Below are 27214 nucleotides of genomic sequence, written 5' to 3' on the forward strand. Positions count from 1 at the left end.
CCCCCGGCCCTGGGCGCACGTCACCTGATGGCAACTCCAAGGGGCGCCACGTGGCCTCCAGCCCCGGATGTGCGGCGCCTGATGGCAGCTCTAAGGGGCACCACGCGGCCCCCAACCCCAGGTGTGCGGCGCCCGATGGCAACTCTAAGGGGCGCCATGTGTCCAGAGGCACGGCGCCCCTTACAGCTGACATCAGGCACCCCCCCATAGGTTGGCACCCCGGGCAGCTGCCTGGCTAGCCCCCTCCCCCTTAATCCGGCCCTGCTCCTATGTGCACTACTCTTTACATAAGGCTTGAAGTTACTCCACAATCAAGTCCTTACATTAGAATTGTGCACCCAAAATGTGCTTTATGGATACAGAGGGGAAACAGTCCCTGTCACCAACGTCTTACAACCTAAAGAGACTTAAAAAGACAGAAGAAAGGTGGGGAAACAAGATACAACATACAGAGTTCAGTGGCTGGGGTGACAATGGTTGTGCCTTTTTGGATCCATTAGTACTTGAGTTTATTTATATTTATCTCTCTCTCCTCCTTTCTTCCATATTGTAGACCTTGGGTGGAGTGTAAAAGTGTTAATAAGCTACCAATACTCTTACTGGTCACACAATTATCAACTCCCTCTGACTACAGTGTTTGACTTTGTGCGCTGATTATGTACTGATGCAAGCCAAATCCTGATCCCACTGAAGTCAATGACAATTGTGTGATAGGCTTCAAGAGATTTGGAATAAAGATAAAATAAAGATTTGGACCAGTGTGAAGAATTATTTCATTTTATTTTAAGTACTTGCCATTAGTGACACTTTAATCTCCTAGGCAGAATAAAGCAAGAAAAAGACAAGAGTTTAATTTTCTGTGGTCCCACTTCCTCTGAATATTACACTAAGGGGGACCTGGAAAGAATGTGTGTAGAGAGAGCAACATCTGGGAGTTCCATGAACTATGTTTTCAGGCTTTGTGCAGGCCTCATTCAGCAAAACTTTTGACATATGCGTAAATCCCATTTCAAGTCAATAGGACTACAGAACTGAGGCCATTGTACCCATTGAACTCACATGGGCAGTGCTGACTTCCCAGGGCATTGTATCAGCCCTGTAGTGTGGAATTAGTCCTGAACCCTGTTCCTATGGGTGGTTTTGTTATTTACTTCCAATTGCCTTAGTACTGTATTTTACTTATTACTGCTCTTTCTCTCTGTGGGTGCATTGTTGTTATATCCGAATGGGCAAAATCATTACCCCTCTCCCCTGTTTTAAAGCACAAAAGGACGGTAAGAAATATAGTAAACAAATGTAGCCCAGAGCTTAGCGGGAGGCTTTAGGAGTGCATGCAGCATCAGCAGCCGGTGTGTCAAGCACTCTCACATGTCGACATAGTCAACCGTTTGTATCAGAGATGATCTGGCAACGTGCAAGCGGAGGCGGGAGAACAGCGGCTCACATGTCCTGACTGTGCTCTTACGCTGCATTCAGGGTTTACTGACAGCGCCGGGCACGTGGGGAAAGCCCTGGTGCCCCTGCCCGGGGCCCACGAACCCGCAGAGCCTGTTCCCTTTGCGGAGCCCCGCAGCGAGACTACGTTTCCCAGGGTGCAGCCCGCAGGGACTATCCCCGCCGCCGGAAGCCCAGCCCAGCCCAGCGGCCAGCCCCTGCGTTGGGATGCGCCTGCAACATTGCAGCGGCAGCGCAGGGCCGCGCGGAGACCATGCTGCGAGTTCCCGGGCCGCGCTCCCCGCCGGGCGCCTGCCTCCTCCTGCCGCTGCTCCTCTGCGCCAATGCGCTGGCTGCCGCACGGCCGCCGGGCAGCAACGAGAGACCCATCATTGGTAAGAGGAGATGGGGGGGCACCTTGCTGCTGCGTGCGAGCTATAGAGACGTGCTCGGTGCCCGCCCTGGCGTGCAGAGGGAGGTGTCCTTGTAGCCGAGAGGGAGCAGAGGGGTGGGTAGGGCAGGTATCACCACGAGAGCATCAGCTTGGGACGCGCCTTAAAATGCCGTACAACTACCTTCTCCTCCCTCCAGCCCTCCCCTCCCGCAGCCCTCACACCTCTGTGCATAAAGCTTCAGCCTGTCAAAAAGGGGCCATCTCGCTGCCTGCTATGTACATTGGACAAACATCTCAGACACTTCGCCAAAGGATTAATGCCCACAAAACAGATATCAGACAAGATCACAAAGAGAAAACAGTTGCTTGTCATTTCAACCAGAAAGGACACAGTCTCAATGACCTGCTAACCTGCATCCTACTTCAGAAGACATTCAGATCTGCACTTGAAAGGGAATCCTCTGAACTGGCATTCATGCTAAAATTCGACACCCTCCACACCGGACTTAATAAAGACCCCAACTATCTTACCCATTACAAAGATAGCTTCCCCAATTATCACCTCTAATACTATTAACTCACAGACATTTCCCCTTCCCCACCTCTAATATCATTAACTCACTGGCATTCACCTTTCTCCCCCCCCCCTACATCCCCCTTCTGTTCTGTAATGTGATTTGTCCTTTTCATGTGTGTTCATTTTTTTTAAATTGTATCCTTTGGTATATATGGTTGTGACTGTTTTCTTCCATTATTTGATCTGAGGAAGTGGGTCTGGCCCACCAAAGCTCATCATCTAATAAACCATCTTGTTAGTCTTTAAAGTGCTACATTGTCCTGCATTTTGCTTCAGCTGCTTGGCAGTTTCACTTGTTAGGCTGGTGACACACCCTAGCCTGCCCCACCCCCTCGGGTGCAAATCCGTATTTTACAGTGGCTATCCAGGGCACTTATATACTCCCACTGCTGTAGGGCCTGGGCACCTCAGCATCTTTTAGAGCCAGTGTTTTCCAGCCTTTTTGAGACCAGCGACTGGCTTGCTGGTCCATGGCCCTGTGTTTGAGTAACACTCACATAGGGTAGGTCTATGCTACTGCTTGAGTCAACAATGGGCAATAATGTTTGATGGGGGAGAGTAGGCATGTTAAGTTTTTGTGAGTGGTGGGTCAAGGGCTGTCCTTTTCTATGGAGAGGGTGTGGGTCTGTGACGGAGGGAGCTCAAAGTAGGAGATTGGATTGTAGGAGAGGGTGTGGGGTCTGAAAGGGAGTTTGAATGAAAAAGAAGGTTGTGACCTGGGGCAGGAGATTGAGGTGCAGGATAGGGATGTTAGTTAAATGGTTAAACTATAGATATAGATATAGTCACTTTTAGATCCATTATTGCAGGGGTGGGCAATAATTTTTGAGGGCGGGCCACTTCAAAAATTTTGAAGGGGCGGGGCCTCGGACAGAAGGGACGGAGCCTTTAAATAGCAGGTGTTGAAAGGGCTCCCACCTCCCCAGTGGCTCCCAGGCATCACATTAACTGGAGATGGGAGCTGCAAGCCATTTCTATTCTTGCTATTGAAAGGGCTCGCAACTCTGGCCTCCTGCTAGTGTGTTGCCCCGGGGGCCAGAGACCCATGAGCCCCTTCAGTTGAATCTATTTAAAAGACTTGCGCCTGGGGGCATCTGGTATTGGCCGCTGTCGGCAGACAGGACGCTGGGCTAGAGGGACCTTTGGTCTGATCCGATCTGATCCAGCATGGCTAAGCAACACAGCTGCCTGGGAGGCATGAGCTCTTTACATTGAAACAGTTAAAAGGGTGGAGCACCAGAGGAGTGAGGTGTCTTAGCTGGGGCCACATCAGTGAGGGTTGGAGGTTTTTGGATGAGTTTTTTTGATTCTCACTTGTGTGGTCCCCAAATGATTTTTCTGTGGACAGTGGCCCCTGACCCAAAAAAAGTGCCCCACCCCTGCCATTGAAACCTTTTGTGTTGGACATAAATTAATATTTTAATATATTTAAATTGAAGTTTGATATACTAACATGAGAAAGTTAGAACACTTAGTCTGTTGTTAATTTAAATTAAACTGTTCTCCCCAGCTGCAGCTGGTTCAGAAAATATGGTCCCCATACTCAGCCTGCTCCTCTTCTCCCCCCCCCCCCCCCGCCCACTCCCTGCACGCAGATTTGTAAATAGAAGTGAGTAAGTTAAATCTTGGCATGCCACTTCTGAAAGGTTGCTGACCCCTGCCTTAGGAGTATTTATCTTCAGAACATCCAAGAGGAAAGGAAGTACAGTTATCTGCATCCTGGAGAGGGGGGAATTGAGGCACAGAGATATTCAGGATTCTCCACCTTCCTCATAGCTTTTACAAAAAGCTCCTCTGCTCACTTTTGAAGTAAGAACAGATGCTAATTTTGTTTTAAAAAGGAGGTGGGTAATTTACCCAAAGATGTTACCAGAGCTTGCGGTTAATAGTTCAGCTAGCTTTGCTTTGTATGTGTAAAGTAAATAGTGAGCAATTAGTCTGCAAAATAGTGTTTTTCAGTTTTGCTGTTTTCAGAAGCTGACACACAGTGAATCATGTTGCATAACAGTCTAGAAAAAGTTCTAATGCAGTGTTCTGGTTTGGCTGTGTGTTGCGAAATGGACATTTAAAATGGACAAACACAACCTGCCGTCACAAACTAGTCTGCAGCACATTCACTAGACATACAGGAAATAACCTGTGTTGCCTGTAACCTGCACTCTGATACATATTACTATGGCCCAGTATTGTGAGCCAATCTGTGTGGATGAGATGGATTCCAAGAGAGTTTCTTCTTTATTCTATGGGACTTTGTGAGAGACCAGAGTCTGACTACAGGGTCAGGATTTCGATTTTAAACTCTTTGGAGATGGGACCTTGTCTTTAAAGTGCCCTGATAAATAAACATACTTTATTTAAACACTAGACAAATTAAATACAGAAAATATGTTTAGAAGAAGTTGTGGAATTTAATCAAATAAGTCAGGGAATTTAGTCAGACTGTTCAAATGGTCTTATTTGATACCCCATTACGAATCATGCTGATTTATTTTTCCAATTTTCACATTTTTAATAAATCATTAAGTGTGATACTACTCAGTATAGTGTATGAATCAAATCAGATAGTGAAAGGAATCAGAGTTTTGATATAATTTGCCTTCTTCTGGACTCCTTCTATACTTACTGTAATTTGCACCATTCTTCTTTGTTTTCTGGACACTTTAGGGATATTGGCACAGGAGTGTGACTTTACAGGTTTCCATAGATTTGGAAGTTCCTACATTGCTGCTTCATATGTGAAGTTCTTAGAATCTGCAGGCGCACGAGTTGTGCCAATAAGGTAAGCTCCCAAATAGTTACAGGTGGGAGGTAAAAGAGCTGGCTCAGGTACTCTGCTCATTTAAAAGGCACATTGTAGGAGACGCATGTGCACTGCCAGCTGGGATAGTGAGGGGCTGGTGGTGGCAGATGCCTCCATCTGGCTTGGTAGCCTGGTTCCAGCCCCCCTCTAACTGCTGTGGTCTGTCTGTCTCCAGCCCCAGTGTCCCTGCGACTGCTGCAACAGCCCAGCCACAGTGGCCTGGCTTGGGCTCTGGCTGTGGCAGCCTGGCCAATAAGGCCCCAGTCGGGGCCCAGTTCCCATCTGGTTGCAGTGTCCTGTCCTAGGCCCCGATCTTGGAAAAGGCCCCCACGGTCTGGTCCCCATGTGGCCACAGGAAGGGCTGGCAGTGGCCCTCCTCCTGCTGCAGCATGAGTAGGAGGGAAGGTCACAGTCTGGCTGCAGCGATCCTGGCCTGGACCTTCATGCAACCACTGCTGCATGCAGCACAGCCGTGGCCAGGTAAGGTAATCTGGTCCCAGGGTCCCACCCACATACTCTACTTCCCACCCCCAGTGCACTGCCCTGCCTCTTGCACCTCCCACACACCCCAACCCCCTGCCCTGAGCCCCTCATATACCCCAGCTCTGACTTCTACACCCCCACATCTGCAAACTGCACCCCCAGCAGCAGCAGAAGTCCCATTAAATGAAGTCTGTGGGTACGTTTCATTCATGCTATTATTAATCATCATGTCAATTATCAATGATATTAAGTTGTATTTTTAGTCATGCAAAGGGGCTCTTTGCTGACCACTTGTTCTGAATTTTGATGTAGTTTGGCTTTTGAGTTTGAAAAGGTAGCCAAGCCCTGCTGTAGAAGGTGCACAGTGCTTTTAACGCTTTAAAGATCAGAGGATAGACTCACACCAAGCTGGTGCCAGCCAATGCAGTATATTAAAAGTATTTTCTAATCTTCAGACATCATGTATGACCCAGGTGCTAGCTGTGATCTGTCAGGTTTCTAAATGCATGCTGTTGCCTTCAGAGCCAGGTAGTGTCATGAATACATAAATAATGCCTAGGGCTCAGGATATGGAGGGAGACTGCCAGTGGTGCTTGAAGTGTCAAGGTCTGAGTCCTCTCATACAGAAGCGACACGTGGTGGGGGGCATGTGCTTTGCTCCAATGCCATGGGTGGGAGTGGCAAGGGGCCACTGGTGGGGTCCGAGAGGCATGGCCTGGCACCTGCAGCAGGGTTTCACCTTAAGCTTCCCCACACTCACCAGCAGTGGCAGGAAAAGCAGAATAATTTGGACCCAGCTCACTTTGCTTTCTCACTTCTGCCGTGCTGGGGATGGCGTGACACTGCCTCTGTGCTCACCAGTGAGAAGTGGAGTGATGTGGCTGGGGGAGTCCCTCTTGCCACATTGGGTGGGGAGAAGAGGCAGGGCTGAGGAAGGACAGGGAGAGGTGGGGCTTGAGATGAAGGAGGGGTTGTCATGTGGTCCCCTGTGTGCCCTCTCATCAGTCACCCCTGCTCTCATATCTGGCTTACTGACTACTACTACAAAGAGTTCTATATTTTTTAACTATTCCAGGTTCTTGATCAGAGTAAAATTCTGGCGTCTGCAGGCGATAGGCTGATGCCAGAAAGAGCACTTCTTGGCCAACAGTAAAAATGTAAAAACTCTTAACACCAGGTACAATGTTAGTAGGGATTAAAGTAGTCCAGGTTATACCTCTCAAATCCGGGACACCCTGGTCTGTCAACATTTGTGGTCCTCCAGAATCAGAGAGCCCCAGCTGGCCAAGTTCAGGGAATGGGCTGGTGGTAGGGAATGCAGTCCTGGCAGCAGTGGACTGGCATGGTGGAAAGCAGGGGCAAATTGAGAAAGCTAGGACTGTGAATGTGGCAGGTTTGTGTGTTTTAGGAAGCTGGGCACAAGTGACCTTGCTGATACATGTGTAAATCAGGAATTCATAGTTTCTTAGGGCTGGAAGAGACCTCAGGAGGTCATCGAGTCCAGCCCCCCGCCCAAAGCAGGACCAATCCCAACTAAATCATCCCAGCCAGGGCTTTGTCAAGCCGATACTATGGAGATTCTACCATCTCCCTAGATAATCCATTCCAGTGTTTCACCACCCTCCTAGTGAAATAGTTTTTCCTAATAGCCAACCTAGACCTCCCCCACTGCAACTTGAGACCTTTGCTCCTCGTTCTGCCATCTGTCACTACTGAGAACGGCCTCTCTCCATCCTCTTTGGAACCTCCCTGCAGGTAGTTAAAGGCTGCTGTCAAACTCCCCTCACTCACTCTTCTCTTTTGCAGACTAATCAAGCCCAAATCCCTGAGCCTCTCCTCATAGGTCATATGCTCCAGCCCTCTAATCATTTTTGTTGCCCTCCACTGGACTCTCTCCAATGAGTCCACATCCTTTCTGTAGTGGGGGCCCCAGAATTGTATGCAGTACTCCAGATGTGGCCTCACCTATTCTGAATAAAGGAGAATAATCACTTCTCTAGATCTGCTGGAAATGCTCCTCCTAATGCACCCAAATATGCCATTAGCCTTTTTGGCTATAAGGGCACATTGTTGACGCCTATCCAGCTTCTCGTCCACTGTAATCCCTAAGTCCTTTTCTGCCAAACTGCTGCTTAGCCAGTCGGTCCCCAGCCTGTAACAATGCTTGGGATTCTTCTGTCAACTTGTCCTTGTTGAACTTCATCAGATTTCTTTTGGCCGAATCCTCCATTTTGTCTAGGATGCTCTGGCTCCTATCCCTACCCTACAATGTACTTGCCTTTCCCTCTAGCTTAGTGTCATCCAAAAACTCATCCACGTCATTAATAAAGGTGTTGAACAAAACCAGCCCTAGAACTTGTCCTGGGGGCCCTTTGCTTTAAACCGACTACCAATAAGACATCGAACCATTGATTTCTACACATTGAGCCCGACATTCTAGAGAGTTTTCCAGCCACCCTATGGTCAATTTATCCAACCCATACTTAACTTCCTACAAGAATATTGTGGGAGACCATATCAAGAGCTTTGCTAAAGTCAAGGTATATCATATTCACTGACTTCCCCATGTCCACAGGGCCAGTTACCTTTGTCATAGAAGGCAATCAGAATGATCAGGCATGACTTGTCCTTGGTGAAGCCATGTTGACTATTCCTGTTCACTTTCCTCTCTTCAAGTGCTTCAAAATGGATTCCTTGAGGATCCCCTTCATGATTTTTCCGGAGATTGACGTGAGGCTGACCGGATATACTTCCCTGGATTGTCTGTCTTCCCTTTTTTAAAGATGGGCACTACATCTGCCTTTTTCCAGTCATTGGGAACCTCTCCCTATTGCCACAAGTTTTCAAATAATGGCAAGAGGCTCTGCAATTACATCTGCCAACTCCCTCAGGACCCTTGGATTAATTAAATCTAGCACCATTGACTCTTGAAGTCAGTAACCAGTGTGGGAATGGAATAGAATCTCCTGTTTATAAATCACTGTTAATGATATACTCACACGGCACCAGTTCTGGCACCCTGGTTCCAAAGGAGACACACCAGCAAGGGATGTCCCCAGAGCCTCATGGATTCATGGTAGGGTCCATGCTGTATTGTCTTTCCTAAATTCCTTGAGGCTGATAGGTGTGGAGACAGAATTAAGAAATTAGCAGAGCTTCCACTCAGGGTGGATTAGAGTTAAATATCAGTTAATTGAATAGTGGATTAATCTAATGAATTCTTATTGGTTACTCGACTGTTCTGTAGTCTCCGGAGGTGAGGCCAGCAGCTAGTGGGGCTCCTCAGGAATGGGGTTGGAGCACCTTACACTTTGTGCTGCTGCCTCTGCATAAGAAGCAGTAGCATGGGGTGCCAGGCGGGAGCTGGTCTGCAAGGGGTGCCAGTTTAAAAAACAGCTCCCCTCATGGACCAGCTGCCTGTTGCCCTGTGTTGCTGCCTCTGATACAGAGGCAGCAGTGTGGGATGGGAGCAACCCCTTTTCAGGGAGGGATCTGAGCTCTCGGACCCAGTATGAGACAGAACTGAGCCAGGCTGCCTGCCCGCCTGGCTTCTAATACACTTCCGCTGTGTCTAGACTAACAAGTTTTTCCGCAAAATCATCTGCTTTTGTGGAAAAACTTGCCAGCTGTCTACACTGGCCGCTTGAATTTCCGGAAAAGCACTGACGATCTCATGTAAAATCATCAGTGCTTTTCCGGAAAAACTATGCTGCTCCCGTTCGAGCAGAGGTCTTTTTCCGAAAGACCTTTGCGCAAAAGGGCCAGTGTAGACAGCATAGTACTGTTTTCTGCAAAAAACCCCGATCGTGAAAAAGATGATCGGGGCTTTTTTGCGGAAAACCGCGTCTAGATTGGCCATGGACGCTTTTCCTCAAAAAGTGCTTGGCAGGATGCTTTTCCGCAAAATCTAGACGCACTTTTCCAAAAATGCTTTTAACGGAAAACTTTTCCGTTAAAATTCATGCCAGCGTAGACATAGCCTTCAAATGCAGAGTCACAGAGGGGGTAGGTCCCAGACCCGGCGTGAGCCAAGACTGAGCTGGGCTGCTGGCCAGCCTGCTAAAAATATACTGGTGGTGAAGGGCAGGGGATGCATGTAGTCTATAGCATTAACCTATCAGCTTTTGCTTATTGATTAATCAACTATACTATTACATCCCTAGGATGGCTTTGATTTAAATCACTAGTCAGGAAGACTCAGTTTAATCATGGTTTTCTACATAAAAGTGCATTCATGTTGGTTGTAATAACCCCAATCCATATTCTTCACAACTCAGAGATAGATGTAGGTTTCATTTTTAGAAGGTACACGCTATACATTTTTAAACTGATTTATTTTGAAAACTTTTCAGATTGGTTTTACAGCTACATCAGAAAATGAATGATTGTTTGGTTATTTTATTTACGAAAGGTAATTGAAGCAGATATTTATGAAGTCACGGGGAGGTGAACTATCTGCAATTCAATAGGAGGATTAGAGGATTGTCTTGTCATGCTGGTTTAGGAAAAAAACATCACCTGATAGACATTTAAATTATGGGAACATCACCTGATAGATGTTTGAATTGTTCTATTTATTGAAAACAACGTTACATAGTCTGGATTTTTTTCTTCAACAGCAAATATACTTTTTCAACAAAACAAGCATATGAATTTTTGAATTTAGTAAGTTTTTGTTAAAGTTGTTTTTAACTAAAATAGTTGAATGAAATGTATATTTTTTAGAAACAAAAATTAAATCAACTATGTCAACCAGGTCGACATGAGAAACTTAAAATACTGGCTTCTGCAGCTAACTCAGTTGTCTTCATCTTCATTTCCTGTATGTTCATAATCTAGAGACATAGTTTTTCTAGCCTCATAGATGAGGTTTTCTAAACCTATAATCAATTTTGGTGCTTTTCTTTGGACTCTCCAATTTGTCCATATCTCTCCTAAAGTGTGGCACCCAGAACTGGATCCAGTACTCCAGTTGAGAACATAACAATGGGCTATACTGGGTCAGACCAAATGTCCATCTAGGCTCAGTATCCTTTCTTCCAACAGTGGCCAATGCCAGATGCCCCAGAGGGAGTGAACAGAACAGGTAATCATCAAGCGATCCCTCTACTGTCATCCATTTCCAGCCTCTGACAAACAGAGCCTAGGGACACCATTCCTACCCATCCTGGATAATTGATGGACTTAACCTCCATGAATTTATCTAGTTCTTTTTAAACCCTGTTAAAATCCTGATCTTCTCAACATCCTCTGGCTGACTGTGCATTGCATGAAGAAAAAATTCCTCTTATTTATTTAAAACCTGCTACCTATTAATTTCATTTGATGGCCCCTAGTTCTTATGTTATCCCCCTTAGTCTCCTCTATTCTAAGATGAAAAGTCCCAGTTTTTGTAATCTCTCTTCGTATGACAACCAATCCAAGCCAAGCCTCTTGTCTTTTTTTGAATCTTTTCCAGTGCCAATATATCTTTTTTGAGATGAGGCAACCACGTCCGTACACAGTTTCAAGATGTGAGTGTATCATGGTTTTATATTGAGGCAATGCTGTCTGTCTTATTCTCTATCTCTTTATGATTCCTAACATTCTGTTTGCTTTTTCGACTGCCACTGTGCACTGGATAGATATTTTCAGAGAACTATCCACAATAACTCCAAGACCTGTTTCTTGAGCAGTTGTAGCTAAATTAGTCCCCATCATTTTCTATGTATCGGTGGGATTATTTTTTCCAGTGTTTATTACTTTACATTTACCAACATTAAATTTCATTTGCCATTTTGTTGCCGAATCACTTACTTTTATGAGATCTTTTTGAAGCTCTTCATAGTCTGCTTTGGTCTTAACGATCTTAACCAAATGGCCATTCGATATCATCTGCAAATTTTGCAGCCTCACTGTTTATCCCTTTTTCCAGATCATTTATAAATAGGTTGAATAGGATTGGTCCCAGTATGGACCCTTTCTTTCTTGTCTTTTAACCAGTTATCAGTCCATGAGAGGACCTTCTCTCCTATTGCATGACAACTTACTTTACGTAAGAGCCTTTGATGAGGGACTTTGTCAAACACTTTTTGGAAAGCTAAGTACACTATGTCACTGGATCCCTCTTGTCTGCATGCTGTTTGATCCCCTCAAAGAACTCTAGGGCTATGTCTACATAGCAAGGTTATTTCGGAATAACCTGTGTTATTCCAAAATAACATAGTCCGCGTCTACACTACAAGTAGTTATTTCGACATAATGTCAAAATAATGTTGAGCTGGAGGACATCTTACTCCAACTCCTGTAACACTTGTTTTACGAGGAGTAAGGGAAGTTGAAGGAAGAGTGCTCTTTCTCAGACTTTCTGCTGTGTATACAGCACCAAAAGCCCAAATAAGCTCTTTTGATGTTGCTCAAGTTGCATAGTTTATTTTGGCTTTAGCCCTGCTGTGCCCTAGTAGATCGGTAAGGCATGATTTCCCTTTATAGAAACCATGTTGACTTTTTCCCCAACAAATTATGTTCATCTATGTATCTGACAAGTCTATTCTTAACTATAGTTTCAACTAATTTGCCCAGTACTGACGTTAGACTTACCCTTCTGTAAGTGTGGTTTCATTAGCACTGAGTAGAGTAGGCCAATTACCTCCTGTGATGTATATGACATTCCTGTTAGGATACCTCAGAATGATATTAGCCTTTTTTGTAGCTGCATCATATTGACTCATTCAATTTCTAGTCCCTTGTAGTCCACAGCTCATTTTCAACACTGCTCCCATCATACCAATTACTCCACATTTTGTAGTCATATATTCTTCGTAGACGACCAGAAGAGTAAGGTATAATTCATAGTGTAGGACTGGGGGAGGGAATGGGTGGGGAGGAGATTATGGATTTTAGTCATCTAGAATTACTCTTTCCCTTACTTTTCAAACATGCTTTTATACATTTTCCATGCTTATTGTAGATGTCTTGTATTAAGTGCCTTTGGTATTTTAATGGTAAAATGTGAAGACATTTCAGACATACCTGTAACTATCTTTGTTGTAGCAAAATGCAGGACAATGTAGCACTTTAAAGACTAACAAGATGGTTTATTAGATAATGAGCTTTCGTGGGCCAGACCCACTTCCTCAGATCAAATAGACTATTTGATCAAATAGACTATTTGATCTATTTGACTATTTGATCAAATAGACTATTTGATCTGAGGAAGTGGGTCTGGCCCACGAAAGCTCATCATCTAATAAACCATCTTGTTAGTCTTTAAAGTGCTACATTGTCCTGCATTTTGCTTCAACTACCCCAGACTAACACGGCTACATTTCTATCACTATCTTTGTTGTGATTTCAGACTCAATCGTACAGAAGAAGAGTATGATCAGATTTTCCAATCTATTAATGGGTAAGTTTTGAAGCATCAATTTTGTGTTAAAATATCTATTAACACAAAGTCTCTCTAAAACAGTTCTCAGAGCCACTGTTATTTTATCGTTGAGTTCTTGGTTTTACCTTTGGTGATTCCAGACTCATATACTTCGTTGTTTTAAGTAGGGAATGCTTGTCTAACCTTTCATGCGGGTATGTGCTAAGTAATGCACATGCACACACCTGCTAAAAGAGGAAATCATCTGTGTCCATTCCTTAAACAGGAGTTTGTTAGATAACTGCTTACAGCCCTGCAGGTATCTTGGCACCCCTTTTCTGTCTGCGTTCAGGAGTAGTGGGCCAGCAAGCAGCCCACTTTCACTCGGCTCATGTTGTCTGTACCTTGCCGTGATGGACTTCATTTTGCCAAAGCTATTTCACAGCTCTTGCTGCTTGCTTACTCTGTTTACTCATTCTCTGTATCTTCTTCCAACCCTCTCTTTTTCTATCCTTCTTCCTGCCTCACCCTCTTCCTCTCCCACTTCCTCCTTGAAATTTCTCCCTTGTTCCTTGCATCACTCAACTCATCCCTCATGATGATATGTGAGCTCTGATAGAGAGGCAGCAGCTCTTTCAAGCCAGCTTCCCACGCGTATTGGCTCCTGAGGACCTGCCAGCCCTCCCCTCGCTGCTTCCTACAGAGGCAGCGAGGGCAGGGGCAGGCAGGAGCTGGTGCTGGGGGGAGGTGGCTTAAGAGGCAGCAGCGTATGGCAGGGGTGGGGAGGGAGAAGGCAGGAGAAGCTGCAGTGAAGGTTCAAGCTCCCCATGGAAAGAGGCTGCTCCGCATCCCGTAGAGCAGCCTCTGTCTGCGGTGAGCCTAGTAGAGCCTGATACAGAGGCAGCAGCGCGGGGTGGTAGGGCGCTCCCCAGGAGTGGGGCAGGAGTACATTGGCTGCCAGCCTCGCCCCTGGGGACTATCAAATAGTTGTGTAACCGGTAATATTGTATGCGATTACACAACTGTTCATTAACATCCCAGTCTCTGCTGCTACCTGATTGTGTACTTTGACTTCCAAATGAGGTGTGTGATTGACTAGTCAATTTGTAGTCTGAGGTTCTACTCTCTGCCCTGAGTAAATGGAATCATGTACCTGTCTAGCACTAGGAGCAAGCCAGAGAAGGAATTGTGATTCAGAATGAGAATTCCTTCCCTGCTCCCCTAGGAGGGAGTAACTTATTTTATCCCTCTTTGTGAAGACTGCTATTCCCCAGGCCAACATATGAGGCTGGCTAATGAAGAGAGCTGAGTGAAGTCTCTTCTCATTCCTTCCCCCTCACACTCTTGCAAATGGCTGCTCCAATCTGAGGAGGGTTGCACAAGTGAGTAAGGGAGGCCCATACCCCATTTCACTCCCCTACTCTGTTAAGTAAGGACTGAGAGAATCTGACTTTATATAAATAATAAATAAAATAACTGCATCTATTGAATCATAATATGGACGTTTCAGATTAGAATTCTATGTATGGCCTTTCATCTTGTAGGACTTACATGTTTCAGTTTCATCTTCTCGGTCTGAAAATATTATCTTTTAATTATTATCCTTACCCCTTTTTAAATGTTGAAATTTACTGTAGTACCTAGACATTGTGATCATATTATTTGGAGTGTGCTTCCTGTGAGATGAGGTCTGTGGGTTCTTATCAGTCCTGTCCATGTTTACACGCTGTATTCTGCCTAGACCTGTAGTTATTTACATGTAATAATATTTAATTGTTTTTAGGGTACTTTTCCCAGGAGGTGGCGTTGATCTTAAGACCTCAGAATTCTCTAGAGTTGCTAAGATGTTTTACAACAAAGCACTACAGGTAAGTACTTAAAAGAAAAAAAAAACTGATTTGGTTATTGTTAAGTGTTCAGGGACCAAAATAATGGGAGGCTTATATCTTGACCATCTCCAACTGGAGTGCAATATATTCCTTTAGTTCGTTAATAAGCAGCAGTGTGTAACATCATCAAATAGCTTTAGATGCAGGTCTGAAACTTAACATTAAGGTTTGAGACCTATTGTTAAATAATTTGTGAAGTCAACTGTTAATTTCTTTATTTGTACATAATTTCTTGTAAAATTTAACTTAGTCACCTCATTGCCAACACTTCACACAATCTTTCTTGGTATCCAGTGTAATTTTTTTATGAAGCAGAAATGGTGCTCAGATGTTCTGCTCAATACTGAGGCCAAAATTTTTCAGGGGTCAGTGGTTCCCAGCCTTCTTGATACTGGGGACTGGCAGACCCATTCTCAAACTTTTGGCAGATCAGCAACATTATATTTGCATATTTATTATGAATATGCATATGCAAATAGAATATTGCCAGTCAGCCAAAAGCCCCAGCTGCCAAAGCCCCCATGCTAGCCCTAACCTCTAGAGCCTGCCACCCCTCCACTACCCACAAGCCACTGACCCCAGATTCCCCTGCATTCAACCCCCCATGCCAGCCTCTCACTTTCACCCCCCATGCCAGTCACCCAGTGCCAGACCCCTGCCCCTTAGAGCCCACCACCACCAGACCCCCTCAGTGTCAGCCTCCTGTTTTCAGGCTCCTACTGCATCCAACCCCTACAGAGCCCCCTCAGTGCCAGCCCCCAGTCTCCAATATTAGCCCCATCCTCAGAGCCCCCAGAATCAGCCCTGTCCCCATACCCTGCCCGCTACTAGCCCAGTTCCCAGAGACCTAGTGCTAGCCCCCCACTTCTTAGAGCCCCTCACCCCCAGAGCCTTCCAGCACTAGCCCTGCCCTGCTTTCCTCACCTGTGTGCTGCCTTCCAGCCCCCAGCTGCGGCTCTGGAGGCCTTACCTGGGGAACACTGCCTAGCGGCTCCTCTCCTGCCCCAGCTGTTGAGAGAGGCATGTCCTACCCCACCTCTCAGCCAGCCAGCGCTGAGCCGGCGTGGGATCTCCTCCTTGTGTCAGAAGAGCAGTTTGCTGCACAGCGGAAGTGCCGCACGGAGTCCAACATGCTGCTGCATCATGTTCTACGTGGCCCTCCTGCTGTGCAGGGAAGCACTCTTCTGCAGCTAGGAGGAGACCCTGCCTTGGCCCAGCACTGGTTGGCTGAGAGGTGGAGCAGGACAGGACCCGCCTCTCCCAGCAGCCACGGCAGAACTGGGCGGTATTTCCCAGCCTTGGCCTCCAGAATCATGGTGGCCCGGCAGCCAGCGGTTCATGGCCCGCCTCTGGTCTAGGTGAGTGCTCTGAACTTTCTGAAAAGCAGGCTCCTTTAGAAGGGTTCAAGTTGAACACCCATCTTCGTTCATGAGCATTGCCATCTGGTTTTCATAGATTCTGATATTGCAAAGTCTTGCTTACATTATGCAGTATAAGGAGTCCTGTTTTCCTCAGTGAAACTACACACACTGCTTTAATTAAGCACGTGACTAAGTGTGCAGTGTTTTTTCGGGGCACCATGACAGTAAACATTATGATGAAATTGTATGAACATTTCACAAGAACTCACCAAATTGCTTGTCATCACTTCATATACAGGCAGTCCCCAACTTACGCGGATCCAACTTAAGTTGGATCCGTAGTTACGAACGGGGCTTTTCTCGCCCCGGAGGACACGGGCGGCAGGACTGCCCAGACACGCCGCGGTCCCGCCGCCTGCGTCCTCCAGGGCGAGAAAAGCTGCTCCGCGTCTCCCTGGTCTGCTGGGGGGGGGGAGATCCCCCCCAGCAGACCAGGGAGATGCGGAGCAAAGCCGCGGAGGATGCGGGCGGGACCGCGGCGCGTCTTGGCGGTCCCGCCGCCCGTGTCTCCCTGGTCTGCTGGGGGGGGAGGGGCGCAGCTAGTGCACACACACCCCCCAGCAGACCAGGCTTTTCTCGCATTGCCTGGGGTAAAGCAGCTGGGGCGCTGCCCGGTTGGTCCCGCAGCGCCGCTACTCGGCGCTACTGGACCAACCCGGCAACACCCCAGCTGCTCTGCCCCAGGCGTCCTGATTCAGCCGCTGCTGGTCAGTTTCAGCAGCGGCTGATTCAGGACGCCTGGGGCAGAGCAGCTGGGGTGCTGCCGGGTTGGTCCAGTAGCGCCGAGGAGGGGCGCTACTGGACCAACCCGGCAGCACCCCAGCTGCTCTGCCCCAGGCGTCCCCAAGTCAGCCGCTGCTGAAACTGACCAGCGGCTGACTACAGGAAGCCCGAGGCAGAGTTGCTCTGCCCCAGGCTTCCTGGAATCAGCCGCTGACCAGTTTCAACAGCGGCTGACTTGGGGACACCTGGGGTAGAGCAGCTGGGGTGCTGCCTGGTTGGTCTCCCGCTGCAGGGACCTATCCGGCAGTGCCCCAGCTGCTCTGTCCCAGGCATCCAGATTCAGCCGCTGTTGAAACTGATCAGCGGCTGGTTCCAGGAAGCCCAGGGCAGAGCAACTCTGCCTCGGGCTTCCTGTAATCAGCCGCTGGTCAGTTTCAGCAGCGGCTGAATCTGGACGCCAGTTCCGACTTACATACAGATTCAACTTAAGAACAAACCTACAGTCCCTATCTTGTACGTAACCCGGGGACTGCCTGTACAGAGTTTGAGAGGAAAATCTTATCAGACATGATGTATATAATGAAGATAATTGAAAATGTAGAAAGTTATTTTCTTTATTGATGTCTCTTCCTGGCATGCTTTTCTCTACTTTGCTTCTGAAATTGTGTACTCTGAACTGCATCCTTTGAGACTTAATTAGCAATAAAATACTGATACATTTTATAAGTGCAATCTGAGTTATAGAAGCCAAGACGTTATTTGCATGTAAGAAGATGATTGGAGTTTCTACTGTTCTAAATTCATATTAGTGTGTCTTCCCTTTTTGCCCCATCAGGTTTAAAAGAAGTTACTTGGTGTAACTATGTTTTTAAGATAAACTTAAAAAACAAAAACTGGTCTGGTAGCACTTTAAAGACTAACAAAACATGTAAAATAGATGGTATGATGAGCTTTCGTGGGCACAGCCCACTTCTTCAGATGACCGGAGTTTTGAATTTAGGGTATGCAGACCCAAAATACATAGGGGAGAAGGGAGAAGAAAAAACGGTGGGAGGGCGGAAACAAGGAACAGAGGTTATGAAAAAATTCAAGGGAAAAACAGGAAGGCAGAAGAATCAGTAAACACCTGAAGATTGGCCAATTAAAACGAATCAGATAAAGATCAAAGTCAGTAGATGGGAATTTTAACATTTCTTGTCCAGTTTAGAGATGTAAACGGTAACTGATTATCTGGTAAGTATTGCCTTACTGGCATGCTTACCAGGGTTACTGGTTAACTGGTGCTGCAGCCCAGCCGGGCTTGCCATGCTGCGGGCAGGAATCTCCTCCAATGGCACAACACAGTGGCCAGTTAATGGTTAAACACATAGTTTAACTGGTTAACATATTAAATAGAATTTTTATTCCCGGGTCCAGATCTCTGTTTGGAAATATATGTGCTGCTTTAAGTTGAAAGTTTCAATCTGCTTTTGCTCAGCAATTCTTCCTTCTTTCTTTCTCCTGGTTTTGCCCTTAGTTTAGATTTTATATCAGTTTCATTGTTTTTAAGATAACAGTGCCACTTACTATTTTGTAATGTTTAAAGTGGAAATTTCTCTTTCAGGTACCTGATACATAAAATTGTTGGCTATGCAAATGTCAAGCATATAAAAGGGCTAGATGTTGCAAAAAAAAAATCTATAGCAGTAAAAGGGATTTACAGTCTGTGAGTGTGTACATAAATTACTGTACGTATTGACCCATTTATTTATTTTTTTGTTTCTTATTTTAAAGGCCAATGATAAAGGAGATTATTTTCCTGTATGGGGAACATGTCTGGGATATGAAGAGCTTACATACCTCACCAGTGAGGAGGTTTTACTAACTTGGACTGATACTGAAGATTTTGCATTCCCACTGAACTTTACTACAGGTGAACAGTCCTGTTACATTGCTAATGTCATTTGGATTCACAGTGATTTTTTTCTTGTAATAAATCATTATTTACAATTGAAGATTTGAAATTGGTGATTCTACTTTTATTATATTGATAGTACTACTTCTATATGAAAACCAATAAAATTCTATAACTGAAAAATTAAAAGTTTGAGAGCAAATTGTATTTTCTCAAATAGAGAGATGTCTGAACAAAATTATGGCTTTAAAAAGCTATGAATTTTTGAAAGTTTGGCCCTAGAACCATAATTTTGATCCAGCCTCCTAACTCTGTAATGAGTTGAATGAAAATTCTGTATCTTTGGTAGGGGTGTAAAATTGGTTAACTGTGATATTTAACTGGATAACTGATTCATGGGGGGGACACTCTAGCCCAGTCATGACAGACCCTGCCTGCGGCACACCCCGGCCTTCCACAGACAGGGGTTGCTCCGGCCAGGTTGGAGCACCTGTGTTCACGGTGGGCAATGGGCTGCTCCAGCCCCCATTGGTTAACTGGAACTGGTAAGCAACACCCAGTTAACCTTTCGCATCCCTAATCCTTGTGCTATAATACAGAGTATTGAAATCAGTGGGACTAGTTCAAGTGAGATGGAGCTCAGCAAAAGGGTGGCACAAGCTAGCTCTGATGATGCTTATTAAGGCTTTTTCTCTAGTACCAATAAACAGGATTTTGTCCACTGATCTCCAGTAATTAATCTATGGATTAAATCCTGTTTTCTTGTCTTAGTTAGACAAATTCTGCTGTTCCTAACCACTCAGTAGTACCTCACTAAGCTATTGAAATCAGTGGTGGAATGCGATGCTAATCAGCATGAGAAAAGGAGGCAGAACTGGACCTTCAAGGGGTCAGGGTGCAGCCTGTGGCCTAGTGAGAGTTGCTAGTCTGCATTCTGCCACAGCTTTATTACAGATTTGCTCCAGGGGTATGTTTGGGTTAGGGATGTAAGAATTTAACTGGTTAACCAATATGCATTAGCTTATTGGTTAACTTTACCAGTTAATACCACAGGGAGTCCACAAGGCTGCTGAGAGCCCATGGGACCATTGGCCACCGGGAGCGTTTCACTGATTAAATTTCAACCGGGATTGAATGAGGATTTTTTTTTTTTACATCCCTAGTTTGTGTTGTATTTTTGATTAATAAAATTAAGTGAAAAAACAGAATCAAAAGGAATTAAAATGATTGCAGCCAATACTTCATAACATTTGTCTCCATCCTAATAATGATGTTCCTTTGGCAACCTGATGGTGAGAATATTTCTTTGTCTTTTTTTTTGTACAAGCTGTGAAAAGCAGTAGGATGTTCAAGAATTTTCCAGATGACTTGTTGCAGAAACTTGCCACTGAACCTTTGACAGCACACTTTCATCACTGGAGTCTCTCCATGAAGGTATTTGATTGTTTGGTTTTAGTGAAACAAAATGAGTTTACTGTGTTTAAATCTAGAAATAAAATATTTTTCTGTCCCTTTTTAATGCAGAATTTCACAAATAATGAGAAGCTACGAAATTTCTATAAGGTTCTAACAACTAATACCCATGCAGATGTAGAGTTTATATCGACAATGGAAGGTAATGATAATTTTAACATGTAAACTGTGACAGGATTTTTTAGTGGGAGAGAGGTGGTTGTTCATTTGGCTTTTTTTGCATGGAAGATCTCAGTAGCATGATGATGGGGTTATTAATTTATTGATACAGATTTAATATTAGAATAAGGAGATAAGTGTCTGCACTGCCCACCTTCTGGTTCATGAGCGAATACGTTTTGTCTGAAGATAAGTTGTACCTCCCTTTACTTTGTACCTCCCTTTACTTTAGACATGTGTTTTTCAGATTATGATTGTTCTATCTTTCCACCCCACTGCATCACACCCAGATATGTTAGCATACTTTACATATTTCCACAAAATATGGAAACACCACTCCAGTTTCTGTAGCTCAAACCCCTTCTCAGTGTGTCATGTCTACTCTGTATTTCCACTGCTGACTGTCTTACAGACATATCTATGTTGCTCTCGTTATCTATGCTTGTGGTACAGGGAGAGCTATTCATGCTAGTGAGGAGGTGACACTATCCCCCATTCCTGTGGCCACAGCGCTGGTAATTGCTGTCTTCTAAACACTCCTGCATTACCTGTGCCTTTACCTGGTATATTTAATTCCAGAAACTGTTGTTTTGATTTGCTAGAGTAGCTAGAGAAAATATTTTTGTCATTTTTCTGCTAGAAGCTATGCAGTAAGAGAAATGTCTGGTGTGTGTACATTATATATTGGATAGGATTGAAGGTGGATAGTAACTGCAATTAATACCATTCCTTGTAGTTTCTTACTTTTATAATGAGGCAATTTCTTTTTTATTTTTTAAAATATTGCTGCTAAAGCAATCACATGACAATGGTGAAACAGTGACCTGCAAAAATTTGTATGCATAAAATTAAGCACTTTTTCATTTAACGTTATCCTGAAACTTTTAATTTCTCATAATGTATAATTGTCCAAAATATTTTAAATCTTAAATAAATAATTATTGTTCTTGTGCTGAAATGTTGTATGTGAAGGTTTAGGTAGGAATACATTTTACAAGCTGCTTAAAGCTTTTTGGTATCATTATAGAAGTTATGAAATATATGTGAGTTTTATAAGTGAGATCTCTAATAATGTGTTCATTGTAATAAATTTGTGTTTAACACTATTTAAGTGAGGACCTAAGTGTTCCTGGTATTGATTAAAACTTTATTTACACACAGCACATAAATACCCAATTTATGGTGTCCAGTGGCATCCAGAGAAAAATCCTTTTGAATGGAAGATCTCAGCAGGCATATCACGTTCCCCATCAGCTATGAAAGTTGCATATTACACAGCTGACTTCTTGGTGAATGAAGGTAAATAGTTCTTTTTTCAGTTATATACATAAAATCCAGTTTCAGAGAGACCATCCTTTAACAGTAAAAAAAGACCCCTTTCAAAGTGTCAGAATACTATACCTATGATCTAGCAGCACGTACCATGCAAACTTTAAAGGCTTATTAAAAAGAGACATCGTAAACAGAAAGGTTAAGTAAAAGTAACAACAAAAACCAAGCATTCTAATGGAAGCGGAAAAACTCCTTTCAGTAATTTGACAGGAGGAGTGTGTCAATTTTTAATTTGATATAAACTTTTGAGCAGACACCAGTAACCAATGAAACTTTAGAATTAAGGCTACGCTCAAGGTGAACTCAGAGCTCTTATTCACCTCCCAGTATCACTCTGCCTTGAGCAAAGTACATAGAATGAGATAATGAATGGGAGATGTTATTTCCAGAAACTAGCTGAGTTTTGTTTTGTTTGGGGTAATTACAATAAACCAGTAGAGAAATGCACACAAATAAAAAGGAAATTGTTTCCAGGCTCAGAGAAAGACCCGCACACTTTCCTCTTGCAAGGCAACCTACAGTCCAGCCTAGCCATGTCAATCTGTCTCTTACTCGAGATCACAAACTCTTCCGTGTTAGTCCCTTCAGATACAGTAGATAATCCTCACAGAATGGCTCTAGCAATTACTCCAACTGGCTAAAAAAGATTGCAGACAGAGCGGAGTCCAGTTCTGAGATCAGATTCATAGTAGAGACAGTGAGCTTTAAAATAACTCTGGACTGATGAAAGAACTGTCAATTCAATGTCCATTTCAGGGGCCCCACAGTATCCTGGGATCTCAATCCTTATGGCTTAGGTTAGGGGTGTGGAGCCTTTTCTGGTTTGGGGGGCTGCAAACCCACAGAATAATCAGTCAGGGGCTGCACATAGGTGGTGATGGGGAACCCCCACAAACCCAAACCTTTACTGACATGACCTGGACTGAGGGGAGAGACATTTCCCACATTCCCCTCACATACCAGAGCCTGGGGGGTGGAGGGGATGGACCCAAGCTAGTAGATTTTGTGTGCACGAGAAGGACTGGAGTGCCATTTCAGGCTCCCCAGTGCTTTGGGGTGGGAGCCCTAAGTTTTGGGGGCCAGATTCAGGCAAGCCGGGGGGCCACATCAAGCCTGTGGGCCTTAGGTTCCTTGGCTTAGGTTTTCCCTACTTGAAACCTTAAGCAGATCTGAGAGAAAAAGGATCAGGGAGTTGATATAGTTTCCAAGCAGCCTCTTGACTGTTCAGTTCTGGGTGAACTTTGGATGTAAACTTCTGTTTCTCAAGCATCATGGTAATTAATATAAGATAATTTATGCATTAAGCAGTTTATTACAAACTTTAGAGAGACATATAAATAATGAAATTATTTCACCCACGAGTCATATAAATGTTAATATTCCCTTTGATCTCTGAATCAGCATCTATGGTAATAGACAGGAACTGTCTGTTTACATGGCTAACCTCTAACAAGATATAAGTAAACACATACAATTAGTATTACCTCTTGATTTCTAATAATACAGGTTTGCACTTCAGAGTTTTAACCTAACTACTGTTGAATGGTGTTAATTACCATTTGCATACTTTTCTAACATCTCTATACAGGTTGACTCTGGGTCAGTTAGCCTGCAGGATGCTCAACCCTTTCTGGCCATGTTTCATACTTGGTATAAGATTTGCTGCAGTTATATAACACAGGCAGAAAAATTGTTTTTACAATCATATATTAATCTGACAACATCACACCAGTCTTGTATTAGTTCTGGTGTTGCATGTGTCTCCAGTGCTGCAAGAATCAAAGTTTTTGGCACCAGTGATTGCTCTTAAAAACTGACATTCTTCCAGGATAAAGTATCCCTATTACTATACTGTTTACTATAATCCTATATAGAATGAGTTTTTTCACCAAGAAAGATATTCTCATGGATGATAACAGTAGAGTAATCTGTTTTTCTAAAATGTTTTACAGCCCGGAAGAGCCTGCACTATTTTCCTAATAAGGATGAAGAGACCAAAGCATTGATTTACAATTATATCCCTGTTTTTACTGCTGAATTTTCTTCATTTGAGCAAGTTTATTTTTTTGATTAAAAATTGATCCCATGATACAGGAAATAGTTATTTGCTGTAAATTTCATAGTTAAACTCTTATTGTGCATTGCAAGTGGCAGAAAACCTAAACATTTTCGCTACCTTACAGTGATTTATACTATATTGCCTCTGTAGAATTGGCCCATTAATCTGATAAATTTCCATTCAATTACATTATAATGGTCCTGTATTTTTTTTTCAGTATACCTGATATAAAGAAATACATTTTACTTCCAAAGGCTACATCTTGATTGCACTTACACATTTGAAAAGAATCAGGTTTATTAAAAGAAATTGAGCAATGCTCCTGTCATATAATTGAAAGAAATGAGTTTACTTGTGCAAAATGTGGGCTCTGGAATAATAATTAGGTGGCATCAAATCTTCTAGTATAATTCTGTTCTCTTGGACAGATTACAATACAATTAAAGGATCAAATAATCTTTTGATCTTGAGATTGACAGATGTATGCTTGTATAACCAAACTCTTGTAGAGAAAATGATTTGTCCATAAAATACAACAGAATAAGAGGGAAATGTGATTGCAAATGGACATAAAGAAGTCTATGCAGTACCATCTGTACCTTGTAGGATTTACATAGTGAAGGTGCAGTATTTGGAAGGCACAGCTAAAACATTGATTCATCTCTTGCTTGTTCAGTTTTACTTATTCCTTAAAAATCTGTTCCAAAGTCCACTGAAGTCAGTGGAAAGATTTTGGACAGGCCCTGATAATTTGCTTTTTGAAAAAATATTACTGTTTGGTGTTATAATGATGCTATATGGCATAGTTTTATTTTTGCTGAGATCTGTGAAATCCTGGTCCTATTTAAATTAAAGAGTGTTTTGCTTTAGTTGATACAGGATTTCATACCTTGTTTTTAAACATTTTTGATGTGATACCTTTCAGGAATGTCATTAGGAAGGAGGCAATCAGCAAAGTTAAATGTCAGAAGACTAATCTTTTACTACTGATACAGTGTAATTATTAAGGAGTTGCTGTATTTAAACTCTATTTTTTCCTTTTGCTTTGCAACACATTTACTTTAACTTAAGTGACTCTTCACAAAACTAGTGAACAAACTTTTCAGTAATTGAGATGTGTCAAATGGGACAGAGATGAAGCAATACGTTTCATTTCCCTTTTCTTCCACAGGCCCACATCTTCCACTAAAATCATTGAAAATATTGGGTAATGTGAGGAATTCAGCTTTTTAACCTCATGTCTTCAGAATTGAAAGTTAGTAACACACAGCAGTTGCAGCACCATGTCTGCAGTACAGGGCTGCATTTCTCAGGAGATTTCAAAGGCAGGGAAAGAGAACATAGGTCAGTTATAGTTTAACCCTTAACAAAAATGACTGGAAATGTATTAATTAATGTTCTATTAAGCAAAAATTGTGATCTGTAATTACTGTCAGGACTCAAGCCCAATGCATTCATAAGTGTGGTGAATTTTGGCTATAAAACTCAGCAGCTGTATTTCAATTTCTTAGGTACTGTTCCAATCAAACTGAGCAAAGCTTAATTAGCCTGGGATGTTTTAGATTCCTTTTCTGAGTGCTTACCTATTCTACAGTGTATTATGCATCTACTAGTATTTGACAGTCCACACAGTCAGTCTCTGTGTCTACATATAGGCATAGCAGCTACATTGGTTACACACTAATGATCAAATGCTGCAATTCTTACTCTATCTCCAGGAGTTTTGCCTAGTATTACTTGTCTACACCTATAACGTATGGTGACCTAGCTACATTGATCAGGGCTATGAAAAAAATTGCATGTGCCATGCGATCTAGGTAAGTTGACCTTACCCTCATTGTAGACACATCTAGGGTCCATAGAAGGATTCTTCCATGGACCTAGCTACTATCTCTCAAGGGGGCGGATTTACTGAAGCGACAGAAAAGCCCTTTCCATTGTTGAAGCGAGTAGCTACACTACAGTGGCAGAGCTGTGCACAATACCATTTGTATTGTACACATTCCAAAGAGTGTGCCTGTTGCAGGGTTGATCTCCATTATCTCGCTTGCCTGAAAGTAGAATTTCTGTTAACTTTTTACTGGTAATGATTAGGGCCAAATTGTGCAAATGCGGAGGGTGGGGCATGTGCAATAGGAGAGAGATCAGTGTGTTTGTTGATGAGTTTGGAAGTTTATTTCCTTGCTATTTTGTTCTGCTATATAAAGAAGCACTTCACTGAACAAACTGTATTAATGATTTCCTTAAATACTTGAAATAAAGTTTACACAAGCAATTTTGTATCTTCTTTGAGATATACAGACTATTTAAAAAAATAAGTCATGGGTGCTCGACTCTGCCCAATCTTGTTAAAGTCACAAAACAGAACTGTCTGGAGGGTGGTCTACATCTGCATCATTTGTTCATAGTCCCCAGGGACCATCTGACAGCTGAGTATTGCCAGAATGCATCACTCTACAGCCACTTCCTTTAGTTCACACATGACAGAGGAACAATAAAAAATGGTACATACTAGGGTGTTTAACGGTTAGTTGAATAGTCGAGTAACCTCATTTATTCTTGTCGGTTAGACAACTACTCTATAGCACTTGGAGGCAGAGCTCCACTTCTGAGAAGCTCCCTGCCACTCCTTCCTGCTCCCTCTGTATAAGAGGCAGTAGTGTGGGGTGCCAGGCGAGAGCTAGACTACGAGAGGAGCCAGTTTAAAAACCAGCTACCCTTGCGGACCGGCTGCCTGTAGTCCCATGCTGCTGCCTCTGATACAGAGGCAGCAGCACGGGATGACAGCAGCCCATCTGGGACGGGTGTCTGTACTCCTGGACCTGGCATGAGCCAGAACTGAGCCAGGCTGCCTGCCAGCCTTGCTCCTAATACAATTTAAATGCAGAGCTGCAGCAGGGGTGGTAGCAAGCCAGGACTGAGCCGGGTTGCTGACCAGCCTGCTAAAAAATTTAGTTGGGGAGGATGAGGAAAGAAATGCGTGCAGTCTATAGTATTAACCTATAAGCTTTTGCTTATTGATTAATCGGTTACACGACTATTTAGTACATCCCTAGTACAGACTGCTGGCTGCCCTCCTGATGGGAACTGTCACAAACACGTGTGGTAATTTAGTTGGGTTGTCCTTCAATCTCTGCTCCCTTTGCAGCCCTCTGACAGGGCAGGGCAGAGAATTTGCCTTGAAGTTGTTTCTAATAATCTCAGCTCTGAACAATTAATATGGTTATG

General features: G+C 43.7%; 1 protein-coding gene across 1 annotated transcript; it reads left to right on the top strand.

Annotated features, from left to right (window-relative positions):
- The first annotated feature begins 1573 nt into the window (after positions 1–1573).
- Positions 1574–26261, top strand: GGH (gamma-glutamyl hydrolase). Its single transcript, XM_006113643.3, has 9 exons — positions 1574–1829; positions 5070–5184; positions 13025–13075; positions 14820–14904; positions 18843–18981; positions 20291–20397; positions 20488–20578; positions 21757–21894; positions 23880–26261. Exons 1-9 carry the CDS (start codon positions 1709–1711, stop codon positions 23999–24001), a joined length of 969 nt encoding a protein of 322 aa, XP_006113705.2. The 5' UTR covers positions 1574–1708; the 3' UTR covers positions 24002–26261.
- The last annotated feature ends 953 nt before the right edge of the window (positions 26262–27214 follow it).

The sequence above is a fragment of the Pelodiscus sinensis genome, chromosome 2 (assembly GCF_049634645.1).
Source record: "Pelodiscus sinensis isolate JC-2024 chromosome 2, ASM4963464v1, whole genome shotgun sequence".
Lineage (NCBI taxonomy): Eukaryota > Metazoa > Chordata > Testudines > Trionychidae > Pelodiscus > Pelodiscus sinensis.

Coding starts and splice junctions, on each gene's coding strand:
- GGH (XM_006113643.3), top strand. CDS start 1,709: ATGCTGCGAGTTCCCGGGCCGCGCTCCCCGCCGGGCGCCTGCCTCCTC. Junction 20,579..21,756: donor GTTTATATCGACAATGGAAG/GTAATGATAATT, acceptor ATTTACACACAG/CACATAAATACCCAATTTAT. Junction 21,895..23,879: donor TGACTTCTTGGTGAATGAAG/GTAAATAGTTCT, acceptor AATGTTTTACAG/CCCGGAAGAGCCTGCACTAT.